We start from the raw sequence: 20,965 nt of genomic DNA on the forward strand, positions 1-20,965 counted from the left end.
CTCTATATTTAATATGGGTGGCAAGTGTTACTCTAAAGACTGGTTTTGTTTTGCTTAAGCATTCATCAGCGTGGAGTATTGGTAAGCTAAAAAAGCCTTATGGTGATAATATGGATGTTCTCAAGAACAAAATGCCTGCCTAGACACGTTTTCTTCTGTGTATCAAGGGCACATTTAATGGATAACAAGACCACTATGTTATCATGCTTTAGATACACTTTCTGTGGTCATCTATAGAGCTCTGAACATTGCTGTTTTTCCTTGATTTTTGCAGGTCTTAGCTGCTACTCCATGGCTGAAGGTTGAGACAGCCGTATAGAAGGTCTGGGTGCACTGTGTGACTTGCCTTTATCCCCTTCTCTTTGGCTATTGCCTTGGCTTTCAGGCAAAGTAGTAATTCAGAGAAAAACATCAGTGAAGCAAAGAGGATACTGTGTGTACTTTGTATGTTCTGATCTTCTTGCAATACATATTCTCCATGCGTTCACGTAACTCGCAACCCTACTCTGGCACTACGCTGGATGGTTTCATAAACATGTAGTCGAAAACTGCAGAAACTGAAAAGTGATGGAATTGTGCCATGTCATAAGTGCCAATGCTGTAGAGAGTGTAGGCATGTGTGGTACAGGTTTTGTTTTTACGCCTCTACTAAAGTCTCCGTCACTGCCATGACATTCACTCACATATATGGTTACATGGTAGATGCAAGTATGTGTGTCAATAATTAAGTATTGGTCTCTGTGCTTTAATGCATGACAAACAGAAACTAAAAGTGTTGTCACCTCTCAGCCTTGGTTCCCAATCACAGCTGAGGGCATTCTTTTTTAAGGATTTCTTCTGGTTGGAGTTTGTGGAGGGAGTGTGAAGCTGAAAGGGCTTTCTATAGCCCATTGTGATGCATCTGGTTCATCCTCGAGCACCTAATACTTTAAAGAGAAAAAATAGCCCTCCACTTTCCACTCTCATCTATTCTCCAGTCGAATCCCAGTATTAAGATTTGGCCAGCTGGAACAGTCCTATCTCAGTCACACGAGGAAAGTGCATACAAATTTTTGTAATTACTGCCTCCTGTCCAGAGCTCCATGTAAGAAACTGTTCTGGAATGAGAAGTGGCCTCAAAATATCTCACAACTTCATGTGCTGCGAGCGATATTGTGCAATACCGCTTTCTGTGCTTCGCTTGTTTTGCGCGAAAGCGCTGCCTCGAGCAGACTTCGCCCATTCTCAGTGGCATCAGTTTTACTTAGCTGCAACTGTTTAGGTGCAGCGGCACAGGAAGGGGGGTGCGGTGAGTGCAGGCTGCCCCCGGGTGTCATCACTGAGGGGGGTGACAATATGGCAAAAATATGTGTTTAAAACACTTACTTGCCATTTTGTCAAGCCGGGGGTGACATGAAATTGTCCGCACCAGGTACCACCTGACCTTGCTACGCCACTGTTTAGGTGAAAAAGTTTGGGGACAATTGTGTCTTGGCAAATAGTTAGTATTTCTTCTTCTGGTCCATTTCACTCCCCAACAACCGAAGCTGCTAATATAACTGAGTGTATCAGATACTCGATCAGTGCTCTTACATGCAACCACCGTGTTGCCAAAGTCCGTATGAATGGCAATGTGTCACTGTCCAACAGCAGCACACATACCCAGTTCACTATTATGACTGTACAACACACTCATGCAACCATAACAGCCCCAATGGCATTCAGATGTTATCAGACACAACAAACATCACAAGAACCTCTTCTTCCTTTGAAGTCTGGTAGAGCAGTAGTTCACTAATGCTCTACTATGTCAGTACACACCCTAGCCACTGTACCAGGAAAGGGATATCAATTACCTTCCCAAAAAAGTAAAATCGAAGGTGCAATCGTTCTGACTCTGTATGAGAAAACTCAAACACAATAACCAAATGCAGACGCCTTGCAGACACCAAGCACATAGAGATATATAAGGAGCCTGAACCTGAAACCTGGAGGTTCGGATGTACACGTTCGCACCCGCTCGTGTACCACCTTTACCCTTGCCTTTTCAGCACGGACTTACCCGTTCGGCTGCCTTCTACTCTTATCGACCGTCCACACCTGTGGCCCCATTTACTCCGTAACCGGGTCGGAATTATCACCGGTACACCGATCCGCGCCACTTCAGCCCTGAAGAGTCACAGGCTTGGTCCTGTTGACGAAACACGTGTCGGCTGGCGTTGTTTTGTACATATGAAGAATTCCATCTTTATAAACAACTGATTTTGAACCACCGGTGTCACCTTCCTTACGAGTACCTGAATAGTATCTATACTGTTTATTTGAAAACGTGTGCCCAGTATTTGTTGAGATATATAAGGAGGTTGTCTAATGCCCTACAAGCATCCAAGCAGATGTAGGGCTAACAGCAGACCCACGGACAAATTGTTCACACCATATTAAACACCACGACCCTTCTCCGGTCTGTGCTGCGAATTTGGAGAGCTGTGTGGGAATGAACATCCGAGACAGGCCAGAAAGCCATGATGCCCTAGCAGGCACCGCGGTATTGCTCGAGAGAGTGTGAGTGTGATCTTTGAGCTGTCAATCTGTCTCATATTTTCAAGTTTCGTGTTTCTGTTACTTTGTGAGAAAAAAAATGGAAGCCCCCAAACCTTATTATGACCAGTGTGCCAGGGTTTGTTGCCTGGTGGTAATCTAAATAAATATATGTAACTTCATCTTAACCGCACTAGGCTCCACAACCCATTTACCGGTCTTTTGGAACTTCTAGTATGATTTTGAAGGATTAGGTATTTTAGGTATTTAACAGCTTAACTAAAAAATGCCAGCTGTATACACAGTGCTCCCAGGTCTCACAGAGGCAAATTGAAAACATTTCTGGGTCTTCAGCACATACACAATTCACGAATGAGAGAAGGAGACAGAACTGGAAAGCATATGAGGGGGGCCGAAATGATATAACAAATTATGACAAGCGGGTATTCTTTCGTGCCCTGTCGAAAGAGAAAAGTGTGCATTGGCAAAGCCAATAAGTCTGGCTTTAATGTTGTAATGTGTGGAAACACACAAGAGCATGTGCATGCCTGTGCTTGTCAGCAATATCAATTTAAGCACCCTTTGTATCTTCCTTTCACATGGAAATGAAAGAAGGACATTATTGAGCTCTCCCTTGACTTCATATTAGTCCTCTATAGGCCCGTTGAAGGATCATATGGCTAGTCAGCCTTCAGTAGAGTTCTGCTTTCATTTTTATTATAAAAATGATTGTTTTACGTTTTCAGTGCATGTTTGACACCAGTGCTTAATTTGTAACAAAAGAAGTGCCAGTGCTCTCGTCAAGAGGCGACTGCACCTTCCACCACACTTTGTCCGTGCTATACAGCCAATGATAGTAACAACACAACTACTAACAATCACACTCCTACAAGTGTGACAATTAGGACTATTTCAGGCTCCCAAAACTAAAAGAATGGCTTGGACGGCAGGAAATAGTCATTTTTAATGAATATAGCATTCATAATTAACTATTGTTGTGGCTCTCGAAATGAGCTAGACAGCGCCACATTGGGGCAGGCTGTCACAAGCACTGGTGCTGACAATTAAGTGCTGGTGCTCAGCACCAGAAAGCACCAGCTCAAATTAAGGATTGACACAAATCATTGAATGTGTAAAGATTGAGAATACATTTTAGATGGTGATAAAAGTTTGGAAGAAACATCCATACAGCTAATAGTATGATCTGAGAGGCAGGGCCCTCTTAATAGCACTTTAGTCCCCGGGCAAAGCAGTGCCCATCAAATTGTAAATTAATTCTGGTCTGAACATAGATTAGCATGGGGCCCCTATCCTTGTGGGGCCCCCACACGACTGCCCAGCGTGCCCATGCGTTAAGACGGCACTGGTGTGAGGGAAATTTCTCTCTATGGTGGAGTTAAAGGCCACTTTATGTATTTGTGGACCAGACCTAAAAACAAAAAATACCTTCCTCCTCCCAAGGGAATTTTTTCCGAGGTTGAGCCAGTCACAAGTGAGAGGCTCTATTCCTGGTAGCTGCACACGACTGCTCTTCACATACATCTGCTTGTCACTTACGTCTGCCACTGAGAAATGTGTGGAGGTGTGAGCGGTGTGAATTCCTCAGGACTTTCCTTATACGTCTGCACTTCTATCTTTTCAGAATAGATACTGACAGAGTCATCTCAATTAAATGCTATTTAAACATTTCTCAATTAGTACCACAAACACCAGGATGCAGAAAATAAGCAGTAGCCCAGAACTCTCTCAAAATAAGCCAACAGATCTTCTGCAGTTAATACTCTACATCCAGCTTGAAAAAGGAAAAAAGAGAATACTTTAACTTCAAGAAAGTTTTTCATGGAGACATTTTTGGCTAGCATGGAGGATTTTGTGTGTTGTATAAAATAATATGTAATACTTTTTCTTTTTTTAAAGGCTCTTGCTCAGCCTAATTGTGTTTTGTTTCCCAATTGCCTCAAAGTGGGGTAGATGTTTTCCCTAGGTAGTAAAATTCATGTTATTTAACTTCTGTGAGCGGTCGTAGATAAATCTTGACGTGGAACTTCCAATGCCATCCTGTTGATGCTTTCTGAATGTGGCCCTGGTGAACCACAGCACCAGGGATGCTACAGCACCAGTCAGGCGGGGGGGGGGGGGGGGGGGGGGAGCTAATACCAGTGACCCTGTCTGATGTAAGAGAAAAGTGGCTTGAGTGTGAGGCTGATGACACTTGAATGTGTGTGGGGACTGGGGAAGAGGGCAGGTCACTATCTTCACCTACTGGGCTTGGGGCAGAGTGTTATAGCAGAAAGGGCTGTCAGTGTCGTGATGCAGAGTAGTTATGGCTGATTGTCATATGGAGGGTTTCACCAACCACTCCTACCTGCCTGCCTTACACAGCTGTCCATTCAATCGCCCATATACAAGTCACCCCCAACCCCATGCAAAAGCTACATTTGTGTAGATTGGGCAGTCTGTAAGGCCTAGCATTGAAAGATCTGGTTTGGAAACTGTGTGTTCATAAGTCAAAGTCCTGCTTCTGCTTACTGGCACGCGTTTTTGGCCTCACATCTATTCCCACTTTATTCTGGCAATCTGTGAATTAGGGGCACCTATAAATCGCCAGCCTTATGTTGTGTGTTTTACCTAATCACCTTATGGCATCTGTGTCCATATCCTGTTTAAGTAATGAAATCAAAGGGCAGGTGTCTGACGTTTTTCTATTTTTTTTTCTGTAACAGACTTTTAAAAAGTTGCTAGAGAAGTAGGTAACGTTGGTATTTTAACGTACTGTGTAAAGGCCTGGGTTGAATATTAGCACTGACTGTTCTGCAATAGACTGTTTAGCACCTCCGCAGATTTGCCAAGCCCGCCTTGCGTTCGGTTGCCAGGGACTGCAGCTGTTGAAAAAAACCCGGAGCGTCAATGAAAGGCCCCGATTCAGCACCATAAGAAGCCCGGTGCTCCCAGCCAAAGTAATCAGATTGGCAGCGGAATCAAAGTCCACACAGGGCCCATTGTCTGGAGAGCTCCCCAAGTTGGCACATCGAGGAAGGTCAACAACGTTAATTTTTATGAAGAAAATATTAGGGGGGGAATCAAAATGAAGATCTTGTTCATTTGTCTGCTTGTCTGAGATTCCAAGAGGAAAGGTCAAAGTTCAAGCCACGTGAAGTAGGAAGAAAAGGTTGTAACACATGAGGGTGGTTGGAGATGGAGGTGAGGGGACCCACATGCTGGGGGTTTTTCCATCCCTCTCAGTGTAGCCTGATGAACTGGCAGTGGTCATTACTTTACAAATATTGAATAAGACGGAACTTCATATGGAAGAATGAACTCTTAGAGGAGCGGTGTCGAGGGGTGCTACTTACAATTTCCTAAGGAGCACTTTGAGTGAAGGGAGGCTGGCTTAGGACCCGTCCTTGCTGCTAACCTATCCTGAAGGGTAGTTCCTTGCCCTTTCATGCATTTTCTCTGTCAGTGAACTTGATATCCGCAACATGACGCCTGGCCTAATCAAATAATCAAGTCAAAGTTTTTCTTCCACATTTTTCCATACTGCGAGATACTTTAATTTCTCTATTGGACGGTCTGCGGGCAGCCTCGGCCGGCACTTGGAAGGGGGGACATGAGGTGAACGAGGCTTGCTAGTTGAAAACTGTCTCCAAAAAGTGCTGTGTAAGATAAAAATCTACACCCACAGTTGGACGTGTTTCCTTTGGGTTCTTGAACTCCTTCCCCCGAGGATATTTATGTTACTAATGAAACTGAACTTTACAGCAACAAAAACTATACCATCTTGTAAGTGTGTCTGTAGTTTGTGTATGGATTTCTAACCACAACAAATATTTTCTATCAATACGTATGTGTTTCTTATTACTTGTAAGTTTGGATGTGTAGTTGGCAGTGTTTTTTCTCATTTCGAAAACAATAATTAAGCACTTACAGTGCGGCCAGCTTGTAAACTGAGTTTTGCAGCGTGAATCTTTCTGGATTCACTATGCTGAGCATTATTCTGCGGTCTAGTGGTTGGCTCCGGAATCGTAGTCTTTTGAGATACTGCGGATCTGGTGACTTCAGAGTTTTACATTTTGTTTACTGGAAAACTGCTTACCAACTTCTCCTGCCCTCGTTATGCGGGGCGTGATGAACCATGATGGGTGCTGAGCACAGACTAAATTGGGCAGTGCTAGTCATAAGCTCCTGTCAGTTAGCATATCATCGCTGTAGTGGCATGCTTAGTTGCATAGATGTCCATTACTTTACTGTGCACTGAGGTCTCCAACTCCTGAAGCGAATTAATAGGCAGCATTCACCCATCCATCTGTCAGCAGTGTTCATCACTGTAGCCCTCTATGCTTTTTTTGAGAAGTTTCAACTTGGACTTGAGGTGGGTGTAGCTCTCGTCTAGAGGGCTTGTCACAATCTCTGCAAATGTCAGGGGTGAGCTGCCACTAGAGACAGCCGGTGTGGTGTTATGTGCTGCTCAGGTACGTGCAAAGGCATCACCATTCACCTCTAGCAGTGGACCAGGACCTCCAGTGAAAGGGTGTGTAGTCTAGACTTTCACCACTTCGGTGGTGTGTGTGCACCTCTCAGCCCACTGCTAAAGGTTTCTCTGCTGGGACACAAACTGAACTTCACCCAAAGATATTGTACATTCAGACCTCACGTAAGAAAATGTTCTCCCTGAGTGCATGTTAAGCAATGGGATTTACAGTGGGGAATGGGAATTTTCTCATTCGTATGGGGAACTACCTCCATTCAGATTAGGAATGTGGCCAGAATATCTTTGTGTGTCTGGTACACAATAATTGAGGCAAACCAGTAGCAACCGGTGTCAGAGGAGAGTGGTGGGGCCGGGGGGGGCGGGGGGGGGGAAGAGGGGGACACCCTGTAAGAAAGGGTAAACAAAAAGAAAACGTACCTGCTGCCTGCAGCCCGCCACATCACCGGTCTTTTGTCCTCTGGTGGCTCCACTGCAGGTACAGGCTCCTAGACTCCCCTGCAACCAATCCTGAAGTTGCTCTCATACATGAGAGCAGCTTAAGGATAGGCCTGAGCGCCAATGATTTGCACTCCCGGGAAGACTGGGAGCCTGTGCTTGCTCTCTCCAACCCAGCAATGGAGCTGGGTTGGAGAAAACTTCAGTGTGTATTTCAGTTTGGCCGGCGTGAGACGGCAGGCCAAATCATCATATGCACTGATAAAAGTGCATACCACTCCCTGTGGATGCCTGTTATCCTCCTGGCCCCACCCCCAAGACTCCGGGAAACAAAATAAAAAGGTTTATTATCTTTTAATTTTTCTTTGACCCCTTAAGTGCATTCGTCGGCCAACGGCTTTCACGGGCACTACCTCGGTAGTGCTGCGCACGTCCTTTGGCCGACATGGCCCCGCCCCCGCAATCGAACATCCGCACCGCTGCGGAATTGCCGCCGCGGTAAACAGGTTAATCTTAATGATGCTGGAAGGGGGGGTGACGCTCAGCGGAGGAGCCGGCGCTGAGACTAACAATGGATTGTTGGTGAATATGTGAACCATGGTAGACAGTATTGATTTCCGCCCTTAGTTAAGCCCTTCCTCTGGGCACAGACAGCACAAGCATAGCTAGACCTATTTACGGGGCGGCGTAGGAATTTATTGTTCAGTCACCACCATGTAAAATGTCATTTAATAAGTTTGTTTTTAATATAAGTCCACTAGATGTGATTGGTGGTGGGTGTTTAAATTGTCTAAAATTGCCTTTCTTAGACAGAATTCAACTTTGTCATTCAGTAGCACTTCCAGATATCTTGCAGATTTGCTACGCACTATTGCGTGGTATTTTGTGGCCGCTGCAAAGATCAAGCAGTGGCGGCAGAGTCCGTGGAGGGTGAAAAGGGTGCTGAAGTATCTTGTTATCTGGTAGGTTCATAATAAGGTAGAAACAGGCTGTTTTGAAATTCTTTATGCATGGCCATAAATTGTACTTTTGTGCTGGAACATTCCTATTTGCTGTTTTGTGGTTAGAATAGCTCTGGTGATTGGGGACATGGTAGTCTTTCATAGGATGACGACTTTGTGCTGGTAAAGGGCCTACGGCAGATGGGTAATCCCTGGTTCTGTCAGCATGATTCATTGTCGGGCAAATTCCCCAGACTGAATCCCTTCATCCAGTTTGAAACTCCACTCTTGTGTTTTCATTGTACCATGTAACTGTTATACAGGACATAGGTGATCTTTCCAAGAGCATGTGATTTAAGTCAGTATGGGACACATAGGTTATAACATGCCACTGTGTTCTGAACACTGGTTACATCCCAAAATGAGGGACCAGACCAAGCCAATAGGGTTTTGTGCTCAGAACAGTGCAATTTACATGGTCAGTAATTTTACCTCCATATATAGTTAGCTACCCAAACTAGATATAATTGTATCCAGTTAAAGGTCAACTATGTTTTTATTTAATGTACCAATATATGCTTAATGTAATCACTCTAAAAATGTGTATATATTTACATGTTACATGTGGCTCGGGCATGTTTTTATTTACGGTCAGGAAAGATTTAAGTCATTTCAAAGGGTGCAGAACCGTGAAGTAAAATATTAAGTTGAGGTTTCGCTGGCTTGTTAATGTGGTTATGGTCGCTTAAGGATATTACACGTCTTGAATTTGGACCGTGCCACTTGCTTGTGGTATTTTATACAGAAGATAATAAAACAAGTGTGATCTGTCCTACTAAAGTGATTCATGAACAATCCTTAATCCCAGAGCTTGGCCTGATGATATGGGAACCACAGGCATAAACTTGTAAACTTTCAATATATAATGTCAAAGTTTTTAGCTACTTAAAGAGAATTATTCCTAAAATTACTTTTTTCGGTGCATATTATTTCTATATGTCCTATTGTTCTAGAGGAGAACAGTGTCGTGCAGTCAAGATCAACAGGGTGAAGCTGATCTTGATTGCATAACATTTCTCTACTAAAGCATTGGGAGACATAGATCTAGTGCGAGATGATGCATTTAAACTTATTCTACAGATTTAGGATTAGAGGGAAAGCCTGTTGTCCACTGATCTTGAATCTGTAAAATAAGTTTAAGTTTAAATCCATCATCTCGCATTGACTTTAAACTTGGAACGGTTCAAGAAAGATCTACTGGTGTCTGCAAATTCCTAGTAAACCACTAAAGTATAGTTGGGCATTTGCATTCCCTAAAGCAAATATTTATCTTAATTATTTTATTGTATGTATTAGTTTTATTATGTTCTGTTGTGACTAACGCCATGCAGTGTCACATATTGTATTAAAATAACTTCGGGGAGTTGAGAGGTGGTTGAGGGTCGATGGAAAAGATAACAAGATAAATAAAACTTTCAGTCCTGGACCCAGAGACTTGGGAATCAGATTGGCAATTTTAATCATATAGGGGGTCAATAATCTTAAATGTGTCTGTGTCTGTCTCTTTGAAAAATCGAGCACCACATGGCACACCTCTGGGGTCAACTTTTTAAAAAGTGTTCCTCTCAACATGTATTTGTCTCAATTTCCCCCACAGATTCTTGATATTTATATGACGTTATTCACAGGTTTTGGCACTAATAGAGTTATGAAATTTCCTTCTCCTGAACACAATACCTATTACACAGGGCTAGGGGGTTAATTAGCTTCCTGGTGGAGAGCGAAAGATGCAGATGTACTACTGTATATTATTCACAATGCAAGCAAGTGGTGTAACGAAACTTGAGGGGGGGGGGGCTGCAAAGTAAATGGAGAGGGCCCCCTCTGACCACAATCAGGAGCTCTCAGGCCTGGGTACTGCGTTGAGGGGCCCCCTGGAGCTCGGGCCCCCCGCACCGCGAGGGCTGCGTGGGCCTTTGTTACGCCACTGATGCAAGCAATTCTTTTGAGTAAGTATACTGGAACAAGAGTTGGAATGGAATGCATTATTTGTGTAGATTACCACGATGTACTCATTGGGATTCTAGGAATTTCTGACAATATATGCAAGAATCTGATGTGCTTACCGATTGCTAGTTAATTAGTCCACTGGACAGAGAGGTTTTGCAAAGTGGATTTCATTTCGAGTATTCCTACAATTACACTGGAGACTTAAAAATAATTGGCTGAATGCAAGTACTTCGAAACCTATACTATGTTTCTAATAAGTGTCAGCACAAAACATGATCTGCCTTTAAATGGTAATTGCTTGTTTTTCTCTTAGGTGAAATGGAGGTGCCCGAGTCGCATGATCCTTTGGGTCAGATTGACGGACATGATCGACTTGTTCCAACGCCAAAAGGTAAAGAGGACCAATGAAGTGTTGCGTTTGTAGAAACACATTAGCTCATTGATCTACCAGTGCACTGGTACCGAATATCATCGGTACCACATTGACTCTCGCTTGACCCTCCATGCTGCCTGGGACCAGGTCCTTCTTCTATGTTGTCTTCTTCTCTTCCTGTGGTCTGCCTCACTCTCTGTTCTGCATCTCAGTTATCTTAAACAACCTGTAGATGGCATCCATTCCATAGCAAAAATCACACCCATATCTACTTTTAAGGGCAGGTACAGGTTCTTGGTAGCGTTGACGGCATGGAGTGAGGCAGAGAGTTTTAAATAGCACAGGTACTGTATAAAAGTATACAGTACTTGGTTTGCATGTGAAAACATGTTTGCAGTAAGAAGTATAAACACTTTGTAAGCTCTGAAATTGAACTTGGGCTGACTCGCAGAGAATGTAGCATGTTCTCCAGGGCTACAGCCTTATTATATACATACGTGCTTAGAAACTTGTAGGCAGGCACATGGCCATGCTCCTTGGTAGAGGAACTGTAAGGAGCAATACAGAAATTCTTGGGACTGGTGCACCAATCACAACAAGCAGTATAGAAATCACGAGGCACAGAGCAGAATGCATAAGAAGCAACGCCTTAATCCCAGGATAATTACAGAACAGTGCATAAATCTAATACCGTACCACAGAATGCATAAGTAGCAGAAGTACAGAAATATTGAGCTTAGCACAGAATGCATTAGAAGAAGTACAAAAATTACAGCAAGAAGTGTAAGAATCTTGAGGCACAGCACAGAATGCACAAGAAGCAATGCAGCAATCCTAGAATTAGAGGTGAGCAAGGCACTGAAAGCTCGAGTCAGAGGCCTGGGTATGTCTCATCTGAAGATCCTCTTTGACATTCGAGCCCACGACGAGACGAGCTTTCAGCTGGCTTCTGCTCGCCACCCACGCTGTACCCTCATGCACCAAGAATTAAAAACAGACATAGAGATTCTTAGATATTAAAAAGGAGACATAGAGATTCCCATCGAGCGACTGAATTGCAAAATGTGAAACAAAAAAATTTGTATATCAATCCTAGCTTCCCTGCTTCACCAAATTGTGTGATTTTACACAAAAATTGTATTTCACAAAGCCTCATTTTTCTTCGTACTCACATATGAGAACACCTTCAAATACACTAGGTTAGGATGTGTGCTGTACAAAAACCTCTTGTGTGTGACTTAATAGACTATATTTTTACTCCATCTGTAATACAGATCTATGCCACATACAGAATGCACCGGACAACTGACTTGCCTCTGTGTTGGCTAAAGGTGTTGCCATCATGGCAGGGGGCAGGCTTGTTTCTAGGTTTGACCAGTTACTCTTCAATGTAGTGATATAATCTGATGTACTAAATTGAAAGTATCATATTTTAACATGATGTTTGTTGCATTATTTACACCAGGCCAACTATTTTCATGACTCAGCTTGTGCACGGTCTCTTGGAGCCATGGAAGGCAGACCCTTACCTTGGCTCTGTCTCTACTCTTCCTCTTAATTTGCTGGCTCGCCCACCTCTGCCTATGATAAGTACTGCAGCAACACAGATACGTCAGGCGTAATACAGAATGCCCAGGGAGCATCACACTAGCAGCATTCCTTTAGAAGCAAACACTCAATTCCAGAAGGGAGGAGGATTGCTATCATAGGAGACAAGGGGTTTGCTGGACATAGGCACATCTGAAAGAGTGCTTTATGTTCCCTAATTAAAAGAAAACATTTCTACTGCGTGAGGAAACCCCTTAACACTCACAAAACAGAGAGGGGGTGTTATTATTCCCCCGGGAGGCTGCGTTTCATGTAAATGCGCATCTGGCTATGCTTCTGCCAGTCTCCACGGGTGTATGAGGGGGGCGTCAAATGGTGCCCTCCCCGCGGAGGCCTCGGGATTAGATAAAGCAGGGCTCCTGCTGCGTGTACAGTGCTTGACGAGGCCTGCGTCCTGCCGCGCGGCCATCTCATGCATCACCCGGCCTGCTCGGCTGACAGCATCAGAGCCTGCTGGGCGGGGGGGGCGCGAGGGGGTTGGGCGCTCTAGTGTCTCGGTAGCATTTTCTAAAGACGCCATGAAGGACTGATTATTCGCAATGAGAGCGGTGCAGATGTGCTGTGTGAGTGGCTATGCCGCGAGGTCAGGGAGAAAAGTTTACTGGAGGTCACGGAAATCCAAGATATTTGTAAACACAAGGGGCCCTGCCTGGATTTATTGGAACGAGCCCATAAACGGAGACCAGTCATTTGCGGTACGAGCCTTTCACTCAGTCAATGCCGCCATTATTTGAAGGGATGCATTTCACAGACCAGTCACACACGCTGCATTTACTGCTTCCTTTGTGGGGTCCGCGTTTCCCAGGAATGCTCTAAAATGCTCATTGTTAATGACGTGTCTGACTGCAGCAACGAGAATGCTACCTCAGAAGTATGTAGTGGAAAATGTTTATAATTTTTGTGCCCGTCTTCCATTGATGGGCGCAAGTGTAACTTCCCCCAGGGGGGGCCTCCTCCTGTTTCACACCTCCACAGGCATCCAGGAAGGGGAAGGGAGGGGCAAGGGGTACCACGGAGAGATTAAGAGATTGGGTAGGCACATTAGGGGAAACATTTAACGACACAAACAATGGTATCATGCTTTTTTGACACAGCTAAAATTGGACTTTTGTGGTCGTGTTTTCAAGTAAACAGGGAGCGCCCATTTACGGGCATACTCCCCAGTACTGATTTATCAGGTCTTTAGAGTTTCAAAAGTGTAATCTCGGTCCAGTCCTGCAATGGTTCTGATGTGCACTTCCAAGACGCTATTTTTGTAGACTTCAATGTAAACCCCCTCAAAGTAAGGAGACATGACGCTAAAGCACTTCAGTGCCATAGTTCTTTGCATATACTTAATTTCTGCTGTATTTTGGTAAATGTTTGCTGATGGCGCTGAAATAAGTGTCTAACCTCAAAGTGACATGCTTCGACTCGATTGTTCACGCAAACTCTTTATGCATTAAGGGCCAATAACTTTGAAAGTGATGACGGGGCGTACTTATCAGCACACAATGCACTAAGCAAGCACACTACCAACGTTCTCAGCGGATTTCAAAGGCATTCTCTTCTGGGTAAAAATCAGGCCCACTAGTGCTTTTTGCAGCACAATGCCCATATACATTTGCCAAAAATGCAGCGGTTCTGAAAGGACAACAGTGAAATAAATATTCAATTACTTTCAAGTTGTGCCTTCCAAGTCTGAGCTGTCAACAGGAGTGCTGGTGGATAACCCCCTCTAAGAAATCTTTAAAAACTTATTGGAGCAAAGCATTATGTTTTGCAGCACAATTTCTCCCCCAGATGGCTACAGAGATATAATTATCACAGGCAGTTCAGAGAATATGGATGTGCAATTCACATGCCTTTTTGTTTTCAAAACGTGTTGCATCTTTCTTCACTTATGTATTCCGCTTCCTTTAATTTTTAAGTCTTGCCTCAGACAGTACAGGCGCTGTCGCTTACAAGCCATTTTGTTTACTTACATGGGGCTTAGAGCCCAGCCATTGCTTACTATTGGTTGGCTTCATTGGCACTCATTTACTTGCTTTTCTTTGGTCATTGCATACTGACTTCACCTCCTTTCGTGTGTTTTTACCTCTTCTGGAGCATGGCCCAAGTACTACTTTATTGCCCAATGTCCTTCCACTACTCCCGCTTTTGGAGCTACTTTTTTAGGTCTCGACTATTCTATCCTGCAGGGATGAATAGACGAGAGTAATGTATTTGAAACAAACGCTTTGACCAAGAGGATTCCAAGCCGGATTCCTCCCAATGCATTTTGTCTACTGAACCGTGACCCTTCACCAGGCGCGCGCTTGGCCTCACTCACACCCCATCCCCATCCGCTCCTTCCCTCCCACCCGCTCGCTCCCCCGCCCCCCCTCCCACCAGGCTCTTGAAGCGCGACGCTTAGACTTCAAAGGAATGCTCTCCCCCGCCCCCCTCTGCGTAATGCCAGTTTCGTGTTTCTTGTTTTAAAACGGCTTTCCGTCCGTTTCATGGCACATACATTCCCTTTTGCCTCCCTCCTTGACACAGCAGCTGCTTTGCCAACCCCTTCCTTCCTGCTGGCATTCACACGTCCCTTCTCGTTCTTTGTTAAAGGAGGCATCACTTTCCTGTCATAGACACCGCGTCTCTGGCCCTCTCCCCCAGCAAGTTACAAGCATACTTAAAATGCATTGTTTAGAGGGTTAGAACGCGCCTGCAAGGTGACCTTTCCCACGCGAATCTTACTTGTTCTTTACCGGGTGCTGTGAGGATTCCTCGTACATTTTTTTTTACAAAATTCTAAATTCCACCTAAAGATGATGCAGTGTTTACTGTGCATGAACTCACACATTGGGACCACAGAAACACCAGCGCTGACACAATGGGGTGCGGGTTGTTAAAGCAGAGGCCACACATAACAGGGCGGGTGGGGCGTTCTAGCTTTCAGACTCAGGTAGCTGTTCTTATTCCCGGCTTCGACGTAGGACATCAAACCTGTGATTCTGCGAAATGACTTTCTCTCTCCCATTTTTTGCAATTGTAAATGTGTAAGACGTGTAAATCCATTAGAACTGACGGGCTCCTATTAAATGTACATAAGTTACTTATAGCGCTTACATAAGCAGTGCGCTTTTAAAGAGCTTTATTCCTGATCTTTGTGTGCGGACACAATTGAGCAAAGTTTAAGGAGGTTATTATTGCAGAGGGGGGCAGGCGGTTGCAGGGACGTAATGTCCAAATATAATATTATACAGCGCTTCAGGAAAGCGCTTTAAATATATGTAAGTATATGCTCAGGGTAATTTTTTCTTTACTGGGTGCTGTGAGGATTCCTCGTAATTTCTCTCTCCCATTGTTTGCAATTGTAAATTTGTAAAACGTCTAAATCCATAAGAACTGTCGGCCTCCTCTTAAATCACCTCTTCACATCCCATGCCATGATGACCCCTACCAGGTCACAGACTTCACCGCTGTATCAACCTGGCGAACTTTTTCTCCCAAAAGATTCAGACTATATACTGTTCTTTTGGAGAAGTCGATAGCACCCCGGACCCCTCTTCCCCTACTTTCCGGTCCACTGCTACTCCTTGCCAGCTAAATACCATTCCTCTTTTAGATATGCCTACTCTGGACAGACTTATTTCTCAAATTACCTCTGGTTCACCCAGTGACTCAGCATCCCCCCAGACCCTTCTGAAGGTAGTGGACATAATCCGCCCGGTCATACTGGACGTCCTCAACACCTCCATCACCACAAAATCCGTACCCCCGTCATGGAAGTGCGCAATGGTGAGGGCTCTGTTGAAGAAGCCCAACCTGGACCAGGACAACCTGGCGAACTATCGCCCTATCTCTTTGCTCCCTTGGCTGAGTAAACTATTGGAGAGGCACGTGAACAACATCTTGATGAGCCATTTGGAATCAAATGGGCTCCTGCGTGCCTCCCAAACAGGGTTCCGCCCTCGACATGGAACCGAAACCGCTCTCCTAGCGGTAACGGAGGAAGCTAGAACTGTGTTGGACCAGGGTGGAAAGGTCGCCATTATCTTATTAGATCTAAGTGCTGCGTTCGACACAGTCAACCATGTCACGCTTTTACAACGCCTGGCGGACATGGGTGTGTCGGGCGCAGCCTTAGAATGGCTGACATCCTTCCTGGCTGACCGCTTCTTTCAGGTCTTCGAGGGCGAGGTGACATCCCCTAAACACCCTCTCAGATGTGGGGTTCCTCAGGGCTCCTCCCTGAGCCCCACTCTGTTTAATGTCTACATGGAACCCCTAGACAGGATAGTCCATCCCTTTGGTGTGCGTATTGTCACCTACGCAGACGATACCCAACTGGTGGTCTCCTTAGACCACCAGGAGGGATCGTCCAGCACCTTAGGCTCCTGTCTGGAGGCGGTTTCCAGATGGATGCAATCCTCATGTTTAAAACTCAACGGGGGGAAGACAGACGTCATCTTGCTGGGCAATTCCTCTCCCTCGGGTTTTGCATCCTCCTGGCCTCCATGTTTAGGCCCACCCCCCACGCCCAAACCTCAAATAAAAAGCCTAGGGATTTGGCTTGATACCGACCTGAACTTTTCGGTACAAGCTACGAAGACTGCGGCTACCTGTTTTGGGTTGATGAGGATGCTACGGAGGGTGCTCCCTCTGCTCCCATTTCAGGCAAGGAGGATCCTGATCCAGGCCCTTATACTATCTCGCCTGGATTACGGGAATGTCCTCTATATGGGAGCTCCTGCCTATACCATCCACAGGCTCCAAGTCGCCCAAAACAGTGCAGCCCGTCTACTCTACAACCTTCCCCGTTGGCAGTCAGCGAGGAATGCTTTGAGGGAACTTCACTGGCTTCCTATAGCTGGAAGAATACAATTTAAGGCCATGTGTATTTTACACAAGGCCTTCCATCGCACCGGCCCTGCAATTCTTCAGTCCCTGGTCACTCCCTATGCTCCATCTCGTTCTCTTCGGTCCAGCTCCTCTCAGTTGGCTACTCCCATCAGAGTCAAGAAGGCTCGATGGGGTGGCCGCTCCTTCTCACACACTGCGGCAAGGCTATGGAACACCCTCCCTCTGCCTCTGCGGGAAACTTTAAACCATCTCTCCTTTAGGAAAACTTTAAAAACACACTTGTATACTACATTCTGTTGACCTGCCCTGAGCCCTTGCTAACTGAATTTCTGTCACTAGCGCTACGAGGCCTCCGGGTAGATAGCGCTATACAAGTACTGCTTCATTCATTCATTCATTCATTCATTCATTCATTCTTGCATGCGCCAAATTATCCCCGTAAATCTTCATAGACGCGCGACCCCGTACTTCATTCTCACAGCATGTGCGTTTCCGTTCTGTTAAAGCAATTTAAAATATCAAAAAATCTTCATACACACGTGCTCAACGGAATATGTGCTTAAGACTTGTTTTTATCTGTTCTCTCATTTCTTCAGCCAGTTTAATTCTTTGTCTCCCATTATATCGGAATCCCACAGCCTCGTTCAGTTTTCAGTCTTTTTAATTGTGACTTCCTAAATAGAGAATCGTACGCCCAGCACCCCTGCCTCTCACCCTTCCTGGGCATTTAAAAAACAGTTGTACTGAAATGTGTTTGCACTGAATTTACCTTTTGCTCTGCGTTTTACAGCTCGATGCGCTAACAGTTTTTGAGATATACTTGAAGAACACAAGCCAGCAAACAAAATTCCCTAATGCTTGCACGCATATATGTACAGAGACCTTCAACCCTCACGTCAGCATTTACCAGTGTTTGGTACAGGGTGCAGGCCTCCCCAACAGTGATGAGACCTACCACATCCCTGTGTAAAGTGCAGCAAGGGCCGGGGACTCCTTTATCCACTGACAATGTAACCTTTACCACACGTCCATTACAACGCAGCACATTTACCACAGGTAAGCACAACGCATGGTACTTTTCAACACGGGACTTAAACACAGAGATATATATATATATATATTCATTCACCAGTCCCACAGATCGGCTCTAGACACCGATTCAACCACGTAGGTACAGACCACAGCAACGCAGGAAAATTAGTTCAGGGTAGTTTTAATGCTCCCAGATCCCGAGCATGACGCGTTTCGGCTAAAGCACGGTAGCCTTTATCACATCATATATATATCAAGACAGCAGTCTTCAAACCTACACACAGGCGAAATGAAGAGGCTGACCCCACGGTTTCAGGCAAGGAAATGTTTTTATTCTTCCAACCTTTCTAGATGACGCGTTTCAAGCATCAAGTGCTCTTGATCACACAATGAGCACTGCGTCAGCCCTTCTTTTTAAAGTTTGTTTCATGTGCCACCTCCTTCTGCGAATCACATGACCACCCTCATGGACATAGAAAGAATACTACTAACAGCACTCTACTTCTCAAAACGTTAAGCAGTTTTTAAATGTTACTACTTAAATCTTAAAATTATAACTGTGTAAATACATATAATAAATCGTATTGTCTGATCAAAGATTAGCAAAACATTAATTTTATATAAAATATAAGATTATCCAATGCTTGTATAAACAATCATCCGGCATTCCGAGGTAGGTTTAAAAACACTCAGTCTGTTTTATTAGTTGACAAAGTTACATCTACGCGTTTCGGCAGTCTCCAGCTGCCTTGTTCACACATATATATATATTTTTACATGACAGAATATGTAGATGTGTGTGTGTGTATAGTATACTTATGCCATTTAAAACAAGCATTTGAAATGCAATAGGTTTCGCATTTATGCGAGTTTGAGCTATTCCGATTACAAATAACAATGCCTTTTATATTTTTTCGTTTTAAAAACATAAATACAAAGCATTGACGTTTACAATGCCAATAGCTTTAATTAGTTTTTTTACAGTGGATGCACACTTGGTTTTCACCGTGGATGTACACTTAGTTTTCACAGTAGATGCAGACATGGTTTTCCCAGTGGATGCACTCTTAGGTTTTCACAGGGAATACACACGGGTTTTCACCGCCCTCACTCTATCTATCTATCACCTCACATTATCTATCTCTATCTATCTATCTATCTATCTATCTATCTATCTATCTATCTATCTATCTATCTATCTATCTATCTATCTATCTATCTATCTATCTATCTATCTATCTTTCTATCTATCGCCCTCACTCTATCTATCTATCGCCCTCACTCTATCTATCTATCACCCTCACTCTATCTATCGTCCTGACTCTATCTATCGCCCTCACTCTATCTATCTATCGCCCTCACTCTATCTATCGCCCTCACTCTATCTATTTATCGCCCTCACTCTATCTTTCTATCGCCCTCACTCTATCTATCACCTCACTCTATCTATCTGTCTATCTCAGTGGCGTCACTAGGGGGGAGCGGGGGTGCCGACCGCACCGGGTGTCACCCCATCTGGGGTGACACCAATCTGGTTAGTTACGCTGGCTGGCTGGCTCTGCAGTGCAGCCTGAGCCTCGGATCAGCCTAGCCCTCACTTCTGCTGCCAGTGCTGCTTTAGTGCGTGAAAGCGCACGTCACCTCGGTGCGCAGTTGCGCACCAGCTTACAAAAAATGAAAATACTGCTACTACTGCAGTCAGTGCAGTGAGTGTGTGCACTCACTGCAGGACAGCATGTCGCCACGCACGCACGCACCAGATGCTTGTGATCATGCTGGTCACTGGTGCGATGCTGATGCACACCGTACCCAGCAGTTTATGGGTCCCAGGGCCGTCAATCTTTAGCGCTACCAATGACGGCCCTGGGACAGCCCCCGCGCGCTGTGTTCTCCTGCTCTGCCGCGTCGTGGCGGTCACACGCCAGGGAGGAGACGAGACCGACGGCAGCGCAGGGGAGTATGTGCTACTACAATAAAGAATTAATACCGACTTCACGATTCTCGGAAGGACATCTGACCGCCGGTGTTGTGACCTCCACTGCTCCATGAAACAATGCTATATATACACCCTCGGACGCCCCTCCAGTGCTTTCTGGAAGCTTCCAACACCACACGAAGATGAAGGCCCTCCTGTTCGCTGTGTTCTGTGCAGCCCTGTGTGTGCACTTGGGTAAGTGAGGGGGGAGGGGGGCTCCCAGGGGCCTGCAGCACGTGGGGCCTCTGTCACACCTGTTAAATGCAGGCTTTCCCCAGTTTCACAAAACGTGCTGCTGCTCAGCCGGCACATAGTTGTTTTGGGAAATATTTGATTCCCCCAGTGCACCAGGAAGAATGCAGTAGTGGACAAGGTGTGATGGGTCGGATGGAAAGCATCCATTGGTGTCATTTACACCAACATTTCCAGATTACATGGATTGCACAGACCGAACTGGAGTGGTTCTGTACCTACACACTTCCAGATTAAGTGGCCCCATGCAAATTTACACCCGCAGTTAAGCAGCGCCGGATTAGTAAAATGGGCGATGGGCCGGTATCCGAGTTGCAGCTGTGGGCTGCTTTTTTGGGCAGCATGGGGGCCGATTCGGGCTTTGTGTGTGCTGTTCAGATGCCACCAGCAGCCCAGTGGGGGCCTGCGCGGCCTTTGGGGGCAGATGGGCGGCAATTACCACCCTTAGTTTTACCAACCGGTACAGGTGTCCTACCCAGAGTCTCTCTGGGCCGGTCCATTAA

At 45.2% G+C, this 20,965-nt stretch overlaps 1 protein-coding gene across 1 annotated transcript in view; it reads left to right on the plus strand.

Moving 5' to 3' along the window:
• Positions 1-20,965, plus strand: part of ROR2 (ROR family WNT receptor 2) — a 319,672-nt gene that overhangs the window by 202,831 nt on the left and 95,876 nt on the right. The window contains exon 2 of the mRNA XM_086961128.1: positions 10,709-10,786. Within this exon, the coding sequence (XP_086817254.1) occupies positions 10,709-10,786 (78 nt within the window). The remainder of the gene's footprint in view (positions 1-10,708; positions 10,787-20,965) is intronic.

The sequence above is a fragment of the Lissotriton vulgaris genome, chromosome 3_1 (assembly GCF_964263255.1).
Source record: "Lissotriton vulgaris chromosome 3_1, aLisVul1.2, whole genome shotgun sequence".
NCBI classification, from domain to species: Eukaryota; Metazoa; Chordata; class Amphibia; order Caudata; family Salamandridae; genus Lissotriton; species Lissotriton vulgaris.